Genomic DNA, 18,860 nt, shown 5'->3' on the forward strand with positions numbered 1-18,860 from the left:
ACAAATATCTGTACTTTCTACTCCTTACATTTTAAAAAATTGTCTCGTTACTTTAGTTTTGAATCATTTCAATGGAGTTACCGTTATTATTTTTCACGTCATCAATACCAAATTCAATCTAATTGGATGGGAATCTACGTTGCATTTGACGCACCGCTACAAGATGAATCGACAGATTCGGCGGTATTCATTGGCGGCAAATCATTGCAGCTTGGTGGCGGTGGCGTTAGCATAGTAGCATGGACGACGAGATGATTGAAAATGAACACAACGGAGATCTAGTCCTATTGGCAGACATCCATTTAAAATGTAGGCAACAGCATGAAAAAAGTGGTTTCTACTTTTACTTTGATACTTTAAGTAAATTTACAAGCCTGTACTTTGTTACTTTTACTTGAGTAAAGAAGTTTAATCAGTACTTCCACTTTTACCAGAGTATTTTTTAACACAAGTATCTGTACTTTTACTCAAGTACGGAAAGTGAGTACTTTTGCCATCTCTGAAAACTAGTGATGATAAACTCCCCGTGAAGCTCGCTTCCTTTCAAAAACAAGCGTTATGCTGAAAAACTTATTTACATGCACAATTTTACTCCCCAGCAAACTCCTATCTGGAATAATAGATATGTGCCACATAGAAATTAGAAATCTGAGCGCCAGATGAAAAGGTCTATAAGATATTTTATAAAAGACGGTGGAGGTTGGATGGCCCAGGAGGATTTTTTGCTTTATTCTGCTCCTATGCTCAGTTTAACAGCATAAAATCTAATTTGGCAGCAAACGACTTTAAGGTAAATTCACTGAGAATGATCATAACACTGTCTGTAAAATAGATAATGGGAGAGGGGTTTTGTGCTATAAAGGGGGGGGGGGGGGTTTGGGTCTAAGGTTGCAAGGTGCTAACGAACCCTTTAGTTGAAGAAACTGCTTTTATTTTGTCTATTTTCCTTTTTACGTGAATCTCATCGTGTTTCCTTTGAATGCAGCAACTATAAATGTTATTTTCCATAAAGCTGGATTTCCCAGATTCTGTTTCTTTATTCTAACAGATCCAACTTTCTGAAACATTCATCAGACAAGAAGCAGCAACATTAATATTTAACCCTTAAACTGAGTTTATTAACAATGTTCCAGGCAAGAAACCAACACCCAACACAACAGCACAATCTGTAACAGAAATAACTATTTAAATCCTATTCTCTCTAAAACTTTCACCAATAACTAAACATTTCTCATTCTAGATGACTGAGGTTAAAATTACAACCACTGTGCCCTGTGAGTCTAACCCCCCCTCTGCTGTAATACTTGTAGAAATACAACATCTAGAACTAATGAAAGGCAGCGGAAGATATTAACTTTTAATGTTTAAAAATAAACCTTCATTAACCTGAAAAAATAAAGTGTTTTTAGCTCCAAAGTGTTTAAATTCTAATAAACCCAAACCCGGTAAAAAAGGTTAAAATCCCCGCAGATCTACAAACTATACAAACGTTTCTGCTGTACGGACAAAATACTGAACGACTGAGAATAAAAACCGTCAATTACTGAATGAATTTTTTTAAAAGATCATCATTAAGAGTGAAATCTTCCATTTTTCTTCAGAACCTGTAGTTTTCGCTCCTCCAACACTCCATCCCACCTCCAGGGGGCGACGTCAGTACGTGACAAAGTTGGCGGGAAATATCCCAACATTCCCGTTGTCCAGTTTCCCTTCCCACCAGTCGTACTGGGAGTCGGTCTTGGTGATGACGGTGATCCGGTCCCCGGGAAGGAAGCTCAGGTCGCCCGGCTGCTGCCCGGTGAACGGATGGGTCGCCGTGACGACCAGAGAGCTGGTGGCCCCGCCCACTGTTACATCTGCGAGAAAAAAAATGACATTTTCACATTAAACTTCCCGTCATATGAAAAAATATGCTAAATTCCCAACACTGAACAGACTAGATAGAATTTATTTACTTTAATGTGATTTTATTTCTTAAAAAAATATATATATAAATAAAGTCAGAACTTCAAAACATTAAACAATAAATAAATAAATACCGTAGCTTGGAGGATTGATGGGGTCAAACTGACCTGGAAGAGTAAAAACATGAATCATTTTCATTTTTTCCTACATTTCTGTATCAGACACTGAATCCAATCCAGAAATATCTCCTTTAGTTTAAATGTACTATTACACAGATTTTTAAAAATTACTTATTTAATTTCCTCATAAGCCATTAAAGCCAATTAAAAGTTAAACTTTTATCTTAAAACAAAAGGGCAGTAAAATGAAGAATACCAGATCTGTTGACTGATAAACTATTTTCCACTGTGGTAAAAAAAAAAAAAAAAGGCTAAATTTATTTTAAGATGACCGTTTTGGTCTGGAATATTGTAAATTTGCTAATTTGTGTATAGATCATCATCTATTAGATCAGACTCAGAGTTAATCAGCTGATCTTAAAGCTTGGAAATACCAAGTGATTAGCATTTATGCAAATATTTAGACTGCAGAGCTAAATGCTGGACGTTCCTGTTCAAAGGGAGTTTTTCCTCTCCACTGTCGCTACAAGCATGCTTAGTGTGAGGGATTGCTGAAGAGTCAACGAGTGGATGCTGATGAACTGTAAAGTGCCTTGAGATGATGTGTTGTGAACTCGGTGCTATAAATTGAACTAAATTTAAAAGTATGTAGCGTCATGCTAACTTTAGCTGCTAATAAAAGAGCATCCTGTACTTCTTTTGATATCTGAGTTATGACATCACTGCAACATGATTGACAGTTTTTCCCGGGTCATAAACTCTGGGCTCCATACAGAAAACATTGTAGCATCTAGATGTCCTGCTTTTACCAATACTTAGAAAATAGAAACAAGCAGAATAGGGGAAAATTAAAGAAGGTTAAAAAAATTAAGAGATTTGTTGACAATTGTTAACAATAAAAATTTTGTTAAAACATTTTGTTAATTCATTACAATATGTTGGAAAACATAATTTCTCATCCAAAGTACCAAAAGTTATCATTTATAACAGAGTATTAGGGCTAGGCTAGAGATTTTTTTTCTTCTATTTCAAGAAAAAAGTCATCAAACATCAACCGGTTTCAGAAAGAAAGCTTTCTAAAACAGCTCCGCCCAGCAGATGACATCAGACCAGCTCCACCAATCAGCAACCAGAGTCCACTTTGACATCCTGCCCAGTTTGATGCTGCTGCTAAAAGATTTCCTGATTTGTCAAACCGATGCTAAAGTAGAACTTCACATGATGCTCCACATTCCTCATTTTAGGGAAGAAAGGGATTCTGGGAAGAATTGGTATAAAATACAACTTTATTCTCGCAAAGTTACGACTTTATTCTCGCAACAGAAGAAAATAAATCTCTAGCCTGGCTGTAATACTCTGTCGTAATAATTCTACCCAGGTTATGCTTCTATTTCATTTGATTTAATTGGTATTTAATAAAATAAAAAACATGAAAATAAATGATAGTGAAGATAAAAAAATAAAATGTATTTTGATGTTTGAATCTGTGAAATGAAACCAGTTTTAGGTCTAAAGGAGCTGATTGTTCGTACCATATCTCTGAAGCTGACTGGAGGCGGCCTGAGCTGAAACGCAGAAGACAAACAGGAAGTTAAAATCAAGCTTTCAAAATGAAGGTAGGGAGCACAAAATAAAGACTGATATTTATAGCAATAAAATAAATTAATATGCTAGAAATTAAACTCACCTTTTGCATTTGGGACACTTTTATTCCATGTTAGAAATGTTAAAATATATCATTTAAATCCCAGAGAAAAGCATCATGTTGGGTTTTATTGTCTGCATCTGATATAAAGTCATGAAACTACAGGATGGAGAGCTGAAGGAAACTGGTTTATTTCTTTATTTGGTAAAATCTGCATTAGTTTAAACCTTATTTTCATCATATAGAAAGACTTTTGAAAAACTTTGTTTAAATGTCAGTTTTATGAGAAGAAGAAAAATAATTAATTGGATTGTTGAACCTTAGGTTTTAAAATCAGGTCTAGTTTCCATCTAAACACCAATCTAAGGTCTAATTTTTTTTTTTTATAAATCCTGTTAAAAGATAAATTAGAGAAACAGTCAAAAAATGGATGAATGTTAAAGAACCAAAACAAAAGAACAAAAACTAGAAAAAAAAACAAAAAAAAAACGGTTGTATTGATCAGATCCTCCGATAGAGTCGGACCCTGGAGTAAAATATTTTAATAATTTACCTAAAACCAAATGGAATAAAGTCTGGAAATTCAATAACATCCTCTAAATTTATTTTTATTTTATTTATTACATGCAAAAATCTAGTGCTAAAATAATTAATCGGATGAATCAATTAATCGTTCACAAGAGTAGAGAGATCATGAAACGTGTCTTTAGCTGACAGAGTGACCTACTTAGAGCAGGAATTATACAAAGATTGTAAAAAAAAAAAAAGTTGTGTGTGTGTGTATATATATATATATATATATATATATATATATATATATATATATATATATATATATATATATATAATTGGTATTTTAGATTAAAAAAAAATACTTTTCTGCAAATTTGCTCTATAATCCAGAACTCCTCAAGTGGAAAAGTTTTAGCTTCACCTGGTTAAAATCTTTTAAAAAGTCTTCTTTTAAAGAACCTTTTTTCATCTGATTATTGATAGAAAGATTCTCGACATAAGTCAATAAGCAGTTTGCAATTTTCTTCAAACTAATTAAGCTTAATTTAAAGCTTAACTGCAGTACTGCATTGTAAACACTAGAGGGAGCCACAGCCTGAAACTGCTAATAAATCAAGTGTATAAGGAGAGCTGCAACTCAGACCCAGCTTTTTGTAGAAATCTATAAAAGATCAGAATGATTTGTTATTTTCTTTCTTTTTCTGTCTTAATGTTGGCAGTTGGCTTTAGGCTGCCCAGCAAGGCTTTAAACCTGGGTTTAACCAGAGACTAAGCCATTCTCAAGCACATATCAAGGAGCTCATTTTGAGCCTGGATCCAGATTTATTGTTGATTCTGTTCATGGTGGAGAATCTATGGAGTCAGAAAGGGGTCAAAATGTTTGTAAACATAAATCTTAATTGAATCAGAAAAAATATAAGTTAATATAGATTTCACATTTTTACCTTATAATCTGAGAAACTAAAACAGCAAACATGAAATAATAAGAATTAAATCGAAATTATTCCCCTCAACTTGAAAAAAACTCGATTCAGTTTAGTATTTTAAATAAACCCTTTTTAAAATTTCTTTTCTTTATTGCAGTTTTAGATTTTAGATTTTCAGATTCAAATCCCTTTCTTTCAGTTTCCATTTTGTTTTGTTTCAAATTGCTTTTTCATTTTTTTTTTAAATCAGTTTTTTAAATTACTAATTTCTATGTTAAATCAGATTTTTTTTTTCCACGTTCAAATTTTGACCCCAATCTGAGGGGAGTTGGCGGGGAAACGCAATTATAGAAATAAACTGAAATAAACTGAATTGAATCAAATTGACCTCCATTCATCGTTTTAGCAGAAACCAGTGGCAGCTGGCCAACAGAGGGCGCTAGGACACCGCCCCACCCACCCAATGACATCGATTAAAACATAATATATACACATTTTTTTAGAATTTAATTTTAAATTAACATTTGACATATTTTGAAATATATTAATATCTATTTCTTAGATGTGCAAGATGCATATTTAAAATTTAATAACTAGTAAAGTGTCATTAAATATTTCGGACTTGTGACATATTTCCGCCCCGGGGCGCAACAATCTTTGCCCAGTGACTCTCGTTAAAAGTTGTAAACGTCCAGTAGCTCCTCTGCAGTACAAAGGTACAGGAGAGCTGACAGGAAGTGTATTTGCTCACCGCCTCCTGCAGCAGTGCTAATGTTTTGCGGGTGATTGGAGCTGGAGACGCATTGAGGAATGAGAGAAATGGCGCAAGAACCGCCCTTTTCCAGGACCTGGTTTAGCTCCAAGGCTCGGCTAACTGCATGCAGCGAGGCTAAGGCTTTATCCTGCTTTCCCTGCCTCCTTTTCAAAGGTCAGGATCTGAGCCAGCATGGATAAAGACAGCTAGGACTGATTTAAAGAACTTTGTAGAAAAGGCAAAGAAGAATCTGGGATTCACATGGAAAATAATAGAATATATTCTACTTTTTCTACATGTTTGTTGATTTTCACAGTTGCTCTAAAATAAAATAAACCTAATGGTTCTTTGAGACCAGTTGACTCCATGAAATATAAGCGGAACCTGATCAAACCTGAACCTTCAACCTCAGAGTAACCCTGACGGAAGGACTTACTCGATGCTTCAGACTTGTAGACGGAGACACTCGGGTAGAGCCTGTTTTTCTTCGCTTCTGAAACACAAAGACTTGAATGAACGACAGCACCAGCAGCCCGAGCCCCCAGAAACCAGCCGCCACGCTTTGGAGCCTCACCACTGTCTGCCGCTTGCTGCCGGCTGCTGCTTTGAGGAGCCCTCTGGGAGGATGGAGCAGGAGGTCTGGATGGAGCAACTGACTGCAGACACAAACAATCAGATCCACCTTAAAAGACTAAAGGAGGACTGGAAAACCTTTGACCACCAGTAAAAATCTGTGTTGCATGCTTTTAACCCCATCCTTCTGATTAGTACCCTGGTTCTCATGTTCTTGTTGGTCCAGTCGGTGGTGTAGGCCTCAGTGTACATGTCCAGGATGTGGTAAAGGTCGTGGAACTCCGTCGGAGGCTCGACGTCTCCGTTTAAGATGCGTGAAGCCCGGATATCTTGCTGGTAGAAACTGAAAACAAACCGTTCTGTCAACTGAAAACATTCAGCAACGTCTGACGGGCGCACGGCCGCACTCCGTCATACTTGCGGTTGGTGTCCTTGCGTTCTATCAGGTAAGATCCCTCCAGAGAAACTCCTGCAAACAGACCTCTGGACCTGCAGTAGGTGAAGACGGCCGCCGTGCTGCGCAGGGCGACGTCCGCCTCCAGGTTCCTGGAACAAGAAAACCCCACAGCATCACTCATCTTTGGGTCAAGAGAAGGGGTGGAGACAGATGAGAGAGACGTCTGTACGAGCCTTTTAGGGTAAAGATGACACTGCAAAACTTTTAAGACCGGATTAATAATCCCACTCACCTGCAGGTAACGATCAAGGAAGGAGATCACGGATCTAAAGGCTGATTTATACTCAGAAACCAGATCGTCTGCATGTGTCGCAGTGAATGCAGATATGCCCCGCCCCCTTCTGCAACACTCTGCTGCACCTCAGAGGCCTCTGATTGGTCAAATCTACATCTGCTCTAAACTATCCGTATTTCCTGTTTGGTTCCTTATCGGCTTGTTTTGTTTGTCTGGCCGCCATTGTGGAAAACGACTCGTGAAGATGTACCAGCTAGATGAGACAGGTGCGCAAGAACGCTGGGACCCTTTTTCCACCTGGATCCCTGCTCTTTTTGGCCCTCAAGTCCCTCCGTTGTCGCACAAACTTGCCCCCACTTCCTCATCGCCTCGGCCGTATCTAGACCCACAACTAGTTCCTGATTGGCCCTCTGGCGTTGTAACCTGACTCCGCCAGATGGATTTGCTCCGCATATCCATCTGGAAACCTTCCGTTGAAGTAATTTTGGGAAGGGGCGAAAATATTGGTTAGCTGATTGGCCTATGTTGGTGATAGACGGGCCAAATAAACCAATCAGATCAACGAAGCATATGACGTACTAACAGAGCAACGACGAAGAGGAGCCAATTGATAGATCAAACTCTTGCCGAAACCAGTCAGGAGAAGAGCAAAAACATCTTTTCCTCTGAGAAAAGCCTCCAGAGCAGTGTTTTGCTCTTCTTTCAGTGAAGAAATACTCTGTAATTCCGATAAAACTTGCTTGATAGCCACGCTAACGCTAGTTTCATCGGCCATGTTCTTTAGACTGAACTGTCGCGCTTCTCGTTGCGTCACACCTCAACCCGCCTCAAAGCCAACGCTGATTGGACGTTCGTTTGGTGAACGGCTCCAAATTTTCTTCAACGGAGAGTCTCCAGACTGATCTGCGAGTGAAACCTTGAAAGCTCGCGAGATCAGGATGGTCTCACGAGGCTACTGGCGTTGTGGCGTGGAATAACATAGTGCAGACCACGCTTCAATATTTGGCATAAATTAAAAATATCTGCATCATACCTGCAACAAGCTAACTGCGACATGCTGCTGCAGGAGGATAACGGGCTATCTTCACACTATAGGCTTTCATGCTCAATTGCGATTGTTTCTGCAAAATCCGATTTTTCTTGCGTTGCCGTTCACGTTTCCAAATATATGCGACTTGAGTTCGATCTCCTGTGTGAACTGCATTTGTACAACGCAAGTGTGCAAGCTGTTTACGGAAGTAAACACGGATGGTAGCACCGGAGCGCATCTAGCAATCTTTCCCAACCTTGAAAAATCAATCTTTTTAATAAAAATACATCTCTTCGCATCATCGTCCGCCATGGCTGATGTTTTTCTCGCCGTTTCAGTGTAACAAGACGCAGAACAATGACCTTTGCCGGCTACTAATGGCGTTCAGGTCGGATGGTTGCGACCTGGTTCAGACTCGGGTCGCATTTGAAAAGATCAGATTCGTATCGGTTTCACCACAGAGCCGAGTGGCCTGGTTCGCACTGGGGGAAAAAGTCGTATTTGCGTTGTTCATACCGTCAGGCAAAGTGGTGGAGGATTTGGTCTATCAGATCAGAGTCACTGCTTCGCCACATCAAAAGGAATCATTAATAAAGTTTGACACTTTCTGAGCCACTAAAGATGCACATTCCTCCAGAACCCTGATTAACCAGACGACCTGTGGTCTTAACGTTTCTAGAAGATGTTCATCTCTAAGCCGAACCTTAAAGATGGAGAAAAACAAAGACTCTCCTCGACTTCAGCAGTTAGGCATGCAGAGGTATCCTCCCTAAGAGTCCTGAGGAGATGCTTCTGCCGGCTCTCACAGGGTGATCACAAGACAGAACCAGAACTTAGCTGGAGAGATTTTATCTCATGACTGGTTGGGGAATTCCATGCCACAACCGGCTGGTTACTCGTGCTCCAACAACAGAACAATCTATGATGAAGACAACCAGACCACCGCAAGATAGAAACAAGAATAATAGAGATAGTAGAGAGGGACAGTGTCAGAGTTTTATTTTAGTTTTTTTTAAGGCCGACATCGACAAGAATTATTCTGAAATCAGGCACATCTTTTGAAGCTAATATTGGTTTTTCCTTTTATCTTACAGCAAATAACAGAAATAGAAAAGTTTTACTCCATGTATTCCTATTAAAACCACATTCACTGATAAATAATAATACTCCTGCGTTATAGACGCTCCGCTGCTCCTCTCCCACATCGTAGCTGACCGCAGATATCGCCGCAGACAGGAGGCCAGCTTGTTTTGTTTTTATGACCGAAATTCCGGAAAACAACTCGTGAAGTTTGACCCGCTAGAAGAGCGAGGTGCGTGAGAACGCTGGGACCCTTTTTCCCTCCTGGATCTCCGCTCTTTTTGGCCCTCATGTTCCTCCGTCGTCGGACTAAACTCGCCCCCACTTCCTCGCCGCCTCGGCCGTATCTAGACCCACAGCGTGTAGCACAGACCACGCTTCAATATTGAGCATAATTTAAAAATGTCTGCATCAAGCTCACTGCAAAACACTGCTGTAAGAAAATAACCAGGAAGCGAGGTAGGAGGGCAAAATAGGTTTAGCACCACCGCAGCATGGGAGGAGAATTACGCCCAGGAGCAAATTGATAAAAATAGACCGGAGGAAAAAAAAAAAACAACATGAATCGAATCTCTTGCGGACGTATCGATGCATCGGATCGTCGATACAAAACGATTATTATTTACACCCCTTCTAGACAGCCATTATAGTGCGGCATCCCCCCCGTCTGCCAAGGCTCTTGGTTTGATCCAGAAAAAGTGGCCGGACCCGGCGGCAAACTTTTTTTGAGAAACTAGAATCTCTTCTAGCAAATTTTAATCGGCTAGAAGCTGCTGGACTGCATCAATCGTGGATTGCTTTGCCTCACCGAAAGGTCAACACATTTGGAGTCTAATTTAGTTGCAGGAAAATTTTCACCAGATAAAAATTAAATGTAGGGAGTTCAATGTGTAAAAAAAATTCAGTGTTTAAAATTAGGTGTACAAAAAAAAGGCAGATTCCAATGAGACAGTTTTTCTTCCATAGTGATCATAGCGCTCTGCATCAGCAGTGCTGCATCAAAAGTTCAATTCTTCCAACTCCAGCAGCTGCTGCTTCTGAACGCATCAGAAGCTCATGATGAAAAAGCTGCTATGATATGCTGAAGATTTTAGCAAAAAGTCTTAATGATCAACATTTAACAGAACGACAGGAAAGAGAAAGAAGCTGCAGCAAAATGGCATAAAAACAGAGAGGAAGGAACCAAGATGGCAGAGGAGCAGTTCAGGTTATTTAACAGTGAAATTCTTCATTATTTAATTTGTTTGTTTTGTTTAATAAGAAGCTATAAAACCAAAGTCAATCAAATTCAGGTCTAATTTAGTCGTCTGTCTGCAGCTTAATTAGAGAAAAATCTGCTCAGTCAGACATCAGGCTCCGCCCACAAACCCAGCAGCAGCCAGAACCTCGTGTTCCAACCCGTCAGCCACCCTGAGACTGATTCTACAACCACCGACAGAAATCCAAATCAGTTTCCAGCCCCAAAACACAAACTGTCATCGAACGTCTCATCCGATGACAGCTTATTAGAGGCAAAGCTATAATTTAAACCTCCTGTAAACATTAGAGGTAATTAACAAGCGTTGACGGCGGCAGGATCTCACCTGCCCATAGGTCCCACGGCGACGGTGCAGTTCCCGCCCAGCGTCAGGTTGCCGCCCTTGGTGAAGGCGTCGATCGCCCTCCGCTGGTTCAGGATCATCACCAGGTCTGACACCTGAACACAAGAAGGAGCAACGAATGACGGCTCCTGATCCTCAAAAAATCCCGGCGACCCAACCTAGTCCTCTCCTGTGGAACCAACTACCAGTTTTAGTCCGTGAGGCAGACACCCTGTCTACTTTTAAGGCTAGGCTTAAAACTTTCCTTTTTGATAAAGCTTCTAGTTAGAGTGGCTCAGGTTATCCTGATCTATCTCTATAGTTCTGCTGCTATAGGCTTAGACTGCTGGAGGACATAGGGACCCCTTTTTCATCATTCTATCTCTATTCTCCCACTCTGCAGAATCTGTTAGTTCAATCTCTAACGTTCTGCTCTCTCTGCTTTTTCTCATAGTAGCTTCATCTGGTCTGTTCCTGTTTGGCTGTGACTCCACAGTTTTTCCTCTCCACTGTCGCTACAAGCATGCTTAGTGTGAGGGATTGCTGAAGAGTCAATGAGTCGATGCAATCAGCTGGTTTTCCTTGGATAGAAAACTTTGAATCAATCTGACTGGATGATCTGGTGAACTGGAAAGTGACCTGAGATGACATTATGTGAATTGGAGCTATAGAAATAAACTGAATAGAATTGAATGGAGTTACCTCCACACCGATCTCAAAGCCTCCGCCGAGGCCAGCGATGCCGATGGCGGACGGTGCTGACCAACCTGGACCCAGAAAGGCTCGTTAGAGCTGAGCTGGACGCTTTACTTCGTTATATAAAGGCTCAAAGGAGCCGCTTTGTTTCTGAAGCAACAAAACCCAACTTCTTACGTCTGTCGGCGAGTCTGGCGATGACGACGCCGCTGCCGCCTCTGGCTGTGACCATAAAGCCGGCCTTGATGACGGAGATGATGGCCAAACCCTCGGCCTTGGCTATAATGTGAGCTGAAACACAGAACAGGCCGGTTCAGATCCGGGGTTTTAGAGCCGCTTTCAGCACCAGGGACGCCTCCTACCGGGGATGAGTTTATCCGGCCCAGTCCTGTTGGAGATCTGGGTGAAATCTCTCAGGATCTTGGCGGCCTTCTTGGCCTCAGACTTCAGGTTGCAAGGGATGGGATTCACTGCAGACACGAGCATCACAGAGAGAGTTATCGTCTCTTTTGCACCAGGAGAGAAAGAACTCAGCCTACATGTGAGGAGAGGCTGGAAGGTAATGGGTTCCATCAGGGCGACTTTATGGAAATGAGCCACTTGATTTACTACAACTCATGAGAACTTCTTAGGAGGGTCAGAAATACAGAGAAAACAGGAACAGACTTGGTCCCAGAAGGATCCTGCACAGGGGCGGAGCTAGATGGGGGGCCATGGCCACCATTAGCCAATCATTGGCCACCCCTACTATGTTTTCCCTTCTAATACAGACGGTGGCAGCAGAAATACTTTTAAATGGAATATATTAATATAATAATTAATATATAAGTTTGCTGTTTTCTACAAGCTGTGAAGGGAAACAACATTTGGAGGAAGGAAATCGATCAATAAAACCTCAGATTCATCAAAGGTCTATTTGTGGTTTATTATGAGGCGGGAATATTTATGGTTATTTAGCGTGTTTTTAGTGGAAAATAAGGGGGTATTTTTGTGTGTGTATATTTACTTTTTTTAAATTAACATTTCATTTGGAGCTAATTAGTTATTTTACAAAGTAAGATTTTAATAAATAAATGAATGACATAGTGAAAAAAATGAGTTGGAATAAAATAAGTTCTTAAAACAGGTTAAATAACCATAAATATTGCTCCTCGTTTTATATTTTTATACTTTACTGTAGTTTCTCTCACTATAGTTTCCTCCTTTCAATCTAATCCCAACTGGAGCCGTTCCTCAGGTGCTGAAGGTCCAAATCCTTCTAGAATCGATTTCTAGATTCTGTCCCAACCTGCCGTCAGTCTGACTAACCGACGGCGACCCGACGGGCGACAGCGTTACTGCTGCAGCAGCACATTCCTGACCCTCCATGTTCTGCTCTCATTCAGAGAGCCTTCTGCCCAGAGGTCAAAGTTCAACCCAAGCAGGAGCATTCAGGCCTAATGTTCTAGGCAGCTTTATTTACCAATATTATAGGATTATATTTACATTATTTTCTTTTTGGGTTTAAGGAATCACATTAGTAGGAAAAAGGAGCTCCGTCATGAAGTCAGAGAGCTCAGAACCAGAACTAAAACCCGCTTTTTATCAATGAGGTTCTGTAGAGGTGAGTCAACAGGCTGCCAGGGTTTCCCTCGCTGCTCCTTTGGTTCCGGGTCAGGATCTTTACACATGAAGAGTTTCTAACCATCGGTTCCAGGTTTGACATAAAGAGCTTAAAGGATCTTTGCAGGTCCTGGTTTCTTTTCTTTCTGAGCTCTTTCTATCTGAACGTTTCTATCCACGGTTCGCAGAGATTTCACCTCAAGAAGGAAATAAATGTCTAAACCATTTTCTATTCTCACTGCTGGCTCCTTTAAACCAGGACTGAAAACATTTACTGCAGAGAGCACAGAGGTCAAAGGTCGTCACAACTTTTATAGATCTAATTATGTTTTTCTTTCTGATCAGTTTCATTTTAAACCAACAGTTCTTGTTTTTCCTGTTTTTAATAAAAACCTTGCAGCAGTTTAAATGATCGCATGTTTTAATCTAATGGTCTGTTTGACATCTTTGAATTAAGTTTTGAGTTTGCAGCTCTGTCTGATATTTAGAATAGAATATGGTAGAATAGAATAGAAAATCCCTTTATTGTCCCACAACGGAGAAATTCTGGTGTTTACAGCAGAAAAAAGATTATAGAGGAAAATGGTCACAAATGGATGGAAGAGGATTAGAGCCACTGAAAAAATAAGTGTTTTTTTATTTTATTTAACATGGGGGAAAAAAATAAATGAGAATTTTCTGACTTTAATCTCAGAGGTTTTCTGATTTTAATCTCAGAGGTTTTCTGACTTTAATCTCAGAAGTTTCTGACTTTAATCTCAGAAGTTTCTGACTTTAATCTCAGAAGTTTCTGACTTTAATCTCAGAAGTTTCTGACTTTAATCTCAGAAGTTTCTGACTTTAATCTCAGAAGTTTCTGACTTTAATCTCAGAAGTTTCTGACTTTAATTTCAGAAGTTTCTGACTTTAATCTCAGAAGTTTCTGACTTTAATCTGAGAATTGTGGATCTTAATGTGGATGGGCTCAATGAAGGCAGAGATATGGAGCACTCAGCTTCAGTTGTTTGGGAGAAACAGGAACACATTGGTGGAAAATGATGGAATTAGGAGACTTTCCGTCCCTGAGGGTCCCTGCTGATACTATTTGATTAATGGAAGAGCAGAAGGTGATTCAAACTTTTCTTAAAATGTAAGAAATGTACAATAATCCCATCTTTCACTATCAGGACTCCATTGCCAGCAGTAAAACTCAGCACTACTCCAGCCTAACCATTGCCAATCAACATAGCTCCATGTCACTTTTCTCCTAACCTCCAAACCTCAGGACTTTGACAACTTTGTTTCTCCCGTAGTGTTTTTATCTTTGTACCTTCAGTGTCCAGAAAGGCGCCTTTGAAATAAAATGTATTATTATTAAAACGAGAGATCTAGTCTCTGAAACAAACATGGCTTCAGCTTGATGCTAACATGTCAGAATTCTGACGTTTTTCCTAAAATTAAACTGAAATAATATATTTTTTTAAATCTGTAACTTTTTTTCCATTTTTATAGTGGCCCTAATCCACTTCCGTACAAAAGGACCTTTGAAAAACGTATAAGAACAATAGTGAAGAGTTAAAAGATAAACAATAAATCCTGTTAGTCTGAATTATAAACCCTGTTTTACTCATTTCAGTATTTTTATTTCTGTGATAACTCGATGTTTTAACATCAATATATATTTTTATTTCATCATACATTCCTTAAGCCATTAATTCCCTTTTATTGTTTTCCTCTGTATCGTTGAGCAACATGTTAGCAACCTGTGATCAACACATTAATATATTTCCTGATAACTCCTGACTCCAAAAGTCTTTTTAAAGGTACAGTAACGCAGCTTTTACAGAACAAGACGTGACAAAGATCTTCCTAAATCATTAAATAATTAGTTTAAACTGAAATGATGCAGTAAACTGAAGGTAAAAGCTAAATATCACAGAAGAAAACATTTTTTAAATCAAATCTGTTGCTTGTTTGATTTCATTTTTACCAGTGTTCTGTCAGATGAGTCAGATAATTAATACCCGTTTATCCCTTTAATAGTTTATCCTTTTAATTTTGTACGAAAAATAGACTAAACTACCCAAACAAACGTGTATCCCTTTAGTCATGTATAAAAAAACTAATTTAATTACTTACTTTTTGGTTTCTTTTGAAGCGTATGCTGATCTGACCTTAAATTGTTTAGTTTTTTTGTGCATGACTGAAGGGAAAAAAGGCCGTTGAGGAACTTTTAAAGTTTATTTGTCGTACTAAACTAAAGAGATAAATGCAGATCTGATGTCTTGTGTATGGACTGTCGGTATGTTGGTCTGACAGAACAGCGGCTGGAGCTTTGTCCTCCTGAGGCCCTTCAAAGGGCCCTGAACCTGCGGTTGGGCACCAGAACAGGCCCATTAAGGTCTGGTTCTAAACTGGTTTTTCTGGCTGCTGATCTCCATGGAGCACAGGTGAGAAACTGGAAGTGACGACAACAAACAGAACCATAGAACATAGAACAAGAGAACACAGAATATAGAAGCTGAGCACATAGAACCAGAGAACATAGAACAGCTCCCCTCAGGTTATCGGCCATATTTCCCGATTTAACTTACTTTTTTTCCTCCTCCCTAATCGACAGGTGAGCTGACGGGTGACTCTTCGCTCCTCTCTTCTCTTCCGTCTCACCTGACAGCCGGAAGCTGCGCAACGACGCCGATGATGTCAGCAAAGAAACGCGCCGTGGACGCACCTGCTCAGGTGCGCCCTGTTAGAGAAGGCGGGACTAAAGCCTGATTAAAGGGACCGACAGGTCCACATGCAGGTGTGAGCGGCGCGCGGACAGCTGGGCGCGTTCCCGCTCCTCTGCCTGCGCCTCCACGCGGCGCGTTCACATTAGCAGCTGTTTGTTTTCCCTCCGCCTTGTCTTTCAGGCAACCCAGCTTTATTACATTACCTTCATTTATTCTTTATAAATAGAATATTCCTGATCTTATAAATGATTGTAAGGCATTTTTAAACAGTTTTCCCTTTAAATCTTCACTTTCTGCAATCAGCTGCAGACTGTGAATAAAACAACAATAAGACAGAAGATGTCAGAAGATGTTCCTGCAGGATGCAGATCTTAGCTCCATTGTTTACGTCCATATGCAGTCATTTCTATATTTATTGATTGATTTTTATCAACAGCCTGTGATTAATTTTTATTTATTAATTTTTTCTAAGTGAAAGAAAGTATATTTAGTACCTATTAGAATGGAAGCTTGTCATGGATCCAAGCAGCGTGGATTTTCTCTCTGATGTCCCTAAAACATGAGGGGAAAAACAACAAGCACACGTGTTTTATGGGTATTTGATTTCCTTTCTTGTTTAAACTGGAGCAGATGTCTGCATATTTATTTCAGGGTTCATGTGTTTCACTGTTTGATGTTGTGCAAATATCCTCTTTCATGAGGAATGATGCATCATGGATGTTCTGGAAGTCAATGGATCAAGATGAGAGATTAAATATGAGCAGATTTCCTGCTAAAAACTAACAGAGAGAGAAATGTTTTCTTTTTCTGTTATATTTCCTTTTAAGGTGCTTTCTGCTGTTCTGACAGCAGATGTCCTCAGTGATGTATGGAGTCATCTAAAATGTAAAAACTTCTTAAAATGAGTGGGTAAATAAGATGATGAATGCCAAAAAAAATATATATATATTTCCCTCAAAATAAGATAATTACATATAAACTACTTGAAATAAGAAGATGGATTTTTTTTTATTATGTTACATTGAAATCACCTTATTCCATTAGTAAATTGTTAACTCTAACCCTAGTGTATGTTTTAAGTACAGGGGCCATAACAGGAGCCAGCATCTCTAGGGGTGTTGGCCCCTGCCTAGAACCGCGTTTGCCTCTAAAGCAGCTAGTGGTGCTCAGCATAGCAGAAGAAGAGAAGAAGAGTCAGCTGGTTGGAAATAAGGAAGAGGATTAAGGCCACACTGGAAAAATAAAAAACTGGACTGAGTTTTTAATTGTATAGCAGTATGATATGTGACAAAAGTCAGAATTCTGACTTTAATCTCAGAATTCTGATTCTAATCACAGAATTCTTACTTTAAAATTAGAATTTGGATTTTTTTTTTTTTCTGAGAATTCCAACTTTTTTTCACAATTCTGACTTTAATCTCAGAATTCTTACTTTTTCCTCAAAATTCTTAGTTTTTTCTCAGAATTCTGACTGAATTCTGTCAGCTAGCAATCATGTTAGCATGCAGCCGTAGCCATGACTGTTTTAGAGACTAGCTCTCTTGTTTTAATCACCTTCTGCTCTTCCATTAATCAAACAGCATCACCAGGGACTCTCAGGCATGTAAAAAGTTGCCTAATTCAATCATTTTCCACCAATGTTTTCCTGTTCCTCCCAAACACCTCACATCTTTGTCTGAGATAAAAGTCAGAATTCTGACTTTTTTCCCATATTAAACCGAAATAATATTTAAAAATCTTTTTTTTTTTTTTTTTTCCAGTGGCCCTAATCCTCTTCTGTATGGAAACCTGGAGTTTTTAATCAATATACTGTACACTTCTTCATCTAAAAAGGTTTAGAGAGTAACTTTGTTATTTTCTTTTTTTATTTTTATTATAAAGATCCTTTTCATCATATTTTTATTGCACTTTTTAAAATTCTGTCTGTACAATTAGAAAGCATGTGTTCATTTTAACCCTCTAACTGGGAGTCATGGTCCTCTGAGAAGCTTTTTTTTAACTAGTAAAGAAGAACATTTAATGTTTTCTTCAGCTTCTTGCATTAAATTACTAACTTGTATAAACTTACAATCTGTTGCCATTTTCAGCTGAAAAAGCTCCGTATGTCTAATGAACAGATTTTTCGGTGGCATCCCTAATTTTTATAACCAAACCGTCTTCGACCGCAAACCAGTATCTGGTCAATAGAGGGCGATAGGGTCCCGCCCCACTCACCCAATGACCTTCAAAAAGCTAATGGAAATTAAATTATTAAAATAAAATATTTAGACATATTTAAAGAGATTTTTTTAGATGTGCAAAATAAATATTTAATCTTTAATGATGAGTAAAGCCATTTCAATTGTCGTTGGATTGGTAACGTATTTCCGTTGTTGCTAAAGAAATGCGTCTCCAGAGAAAAGCTCTCTTGATCTGCAAAACATAATTTCAAAACAAAAATAAAATGTAATATTACAAAACAAAAAAATTCTCAAAAATAATTAGAGAAATAAAATGAATAATAAAATCTTGCAAAATTACTATCAAAAGATTTTTAAGGTTTGATTTCTGATTTGGATTTTTTTTTATTTCCATTTACAAAGTATTTCCTTTGCTTCCAACAATAATGGAACAAAATTTACTCCATACTTTTGCAGATGGACGGTCTCTCTGGTAGAGATGGTCGGCTGTAGCTCCCCCTGGAGGAAGAAAACGGACCTACACCAGTTATTTTTATAGTCTAGATTGGAGGTCTTCAACAGGGGGTCCGTGACCCCTAGGGGTCCATGGAGGTACTGCATCGGGGTCACGAAAATTTTGTTTGGTTAGACTTTTTTTATATTCCTCCTGTAATTTTTTCCACTAATTGAAATGTCTTTAAATCCACATTAACATGAATATAAACAGATAAATGGAGGCAGAAGATGTCTTTCAGTCATCACTGACAGTGGCGGTTCTAGACCAAATGTTCCAGGGGGCCAGGAGGGGGCCTGCATGTTTTCACAGGAGCCCAGAAAAGCATTAAATAAAAAACAGGGCAAGTGATTCAAATATA

The 18,860-nt window shown here is 39.0% G+C and overlaps 1 protein-coding gene across 1 annotated transcript; it reads right to left on the reverse strand.

Annotated features, from left to right (window-relative positions):
* Nucleotides 1-1,090: 1,090 nt before the first annotated feature.
* On the reverse strand, nt 1,091-15,911 carry sh3yl1 (SH3 and SYLF domain containing 1). Its single transcript, XM_038302282.1, has 12 exons — nt 15,689-15,911; nt 11,876-11,983; nt 11,691-11,804; nt 11,520-11,584; nt 10,821-10,933; nt 6,853-6,981; nt 6,634-6,778; nt 6,437-6,518; nt 6,299-6,355; nt 3,557-3,589; nt 2,040-2,072; nt 1,091-1,856 (listed from the first exon to the last, which is right to left on the reverse strand). Coding segments are annotated over exons 1-12 (1,083 nt in total). The 5' UTR covers nt 15,690-15,911; the 3' UTR covers nt 1,091-1,653.
* Between the last annotated feature and the right edge of the window lie 2,949 nt (nt 15,912-18,860).

Source organism: Cyprinodon tularosa, unplaced genomic scaffold (genome assembly GCF_016077235.1).
Source record: "Cyprinodon tularosa strain WSP-4 unplaced genomic scaffold, ASM1607723v1 ctg486, whole genome shotgun sequence".
In the NCBI taxonomy this organism is placed as follows: domain Eukaryota; kingdom Metazoa; phylum Chordata; class Actinopteri; order Cyprinodontiformes; family Cyprinodontidae; genus Cyprinodon; species Cyprinodon tularosa.

What these genes read in the sequence shown, in the direction of transcription:
- sh3yl1 (XM_038302282.1), bottom strand. An exon ending in CGCCAGACTCGCCGACAGAC is followed by an intron (nt 11,585 to 11,690) that starts GTAAGAAGTTGG and finishes TTCTGGGTCCAG; the next exon opens with GTTGGTCAGCACCGTCCGCC. An exon ending in CAGTCAGCTTCAGAGATATG is followed by an intron (nt 2,073 to 3,556) that starts GTACGAACAATC and finishes TTACTCTTCCAG; the next exon opens with GTCAGTTTGACCCCATCAAT.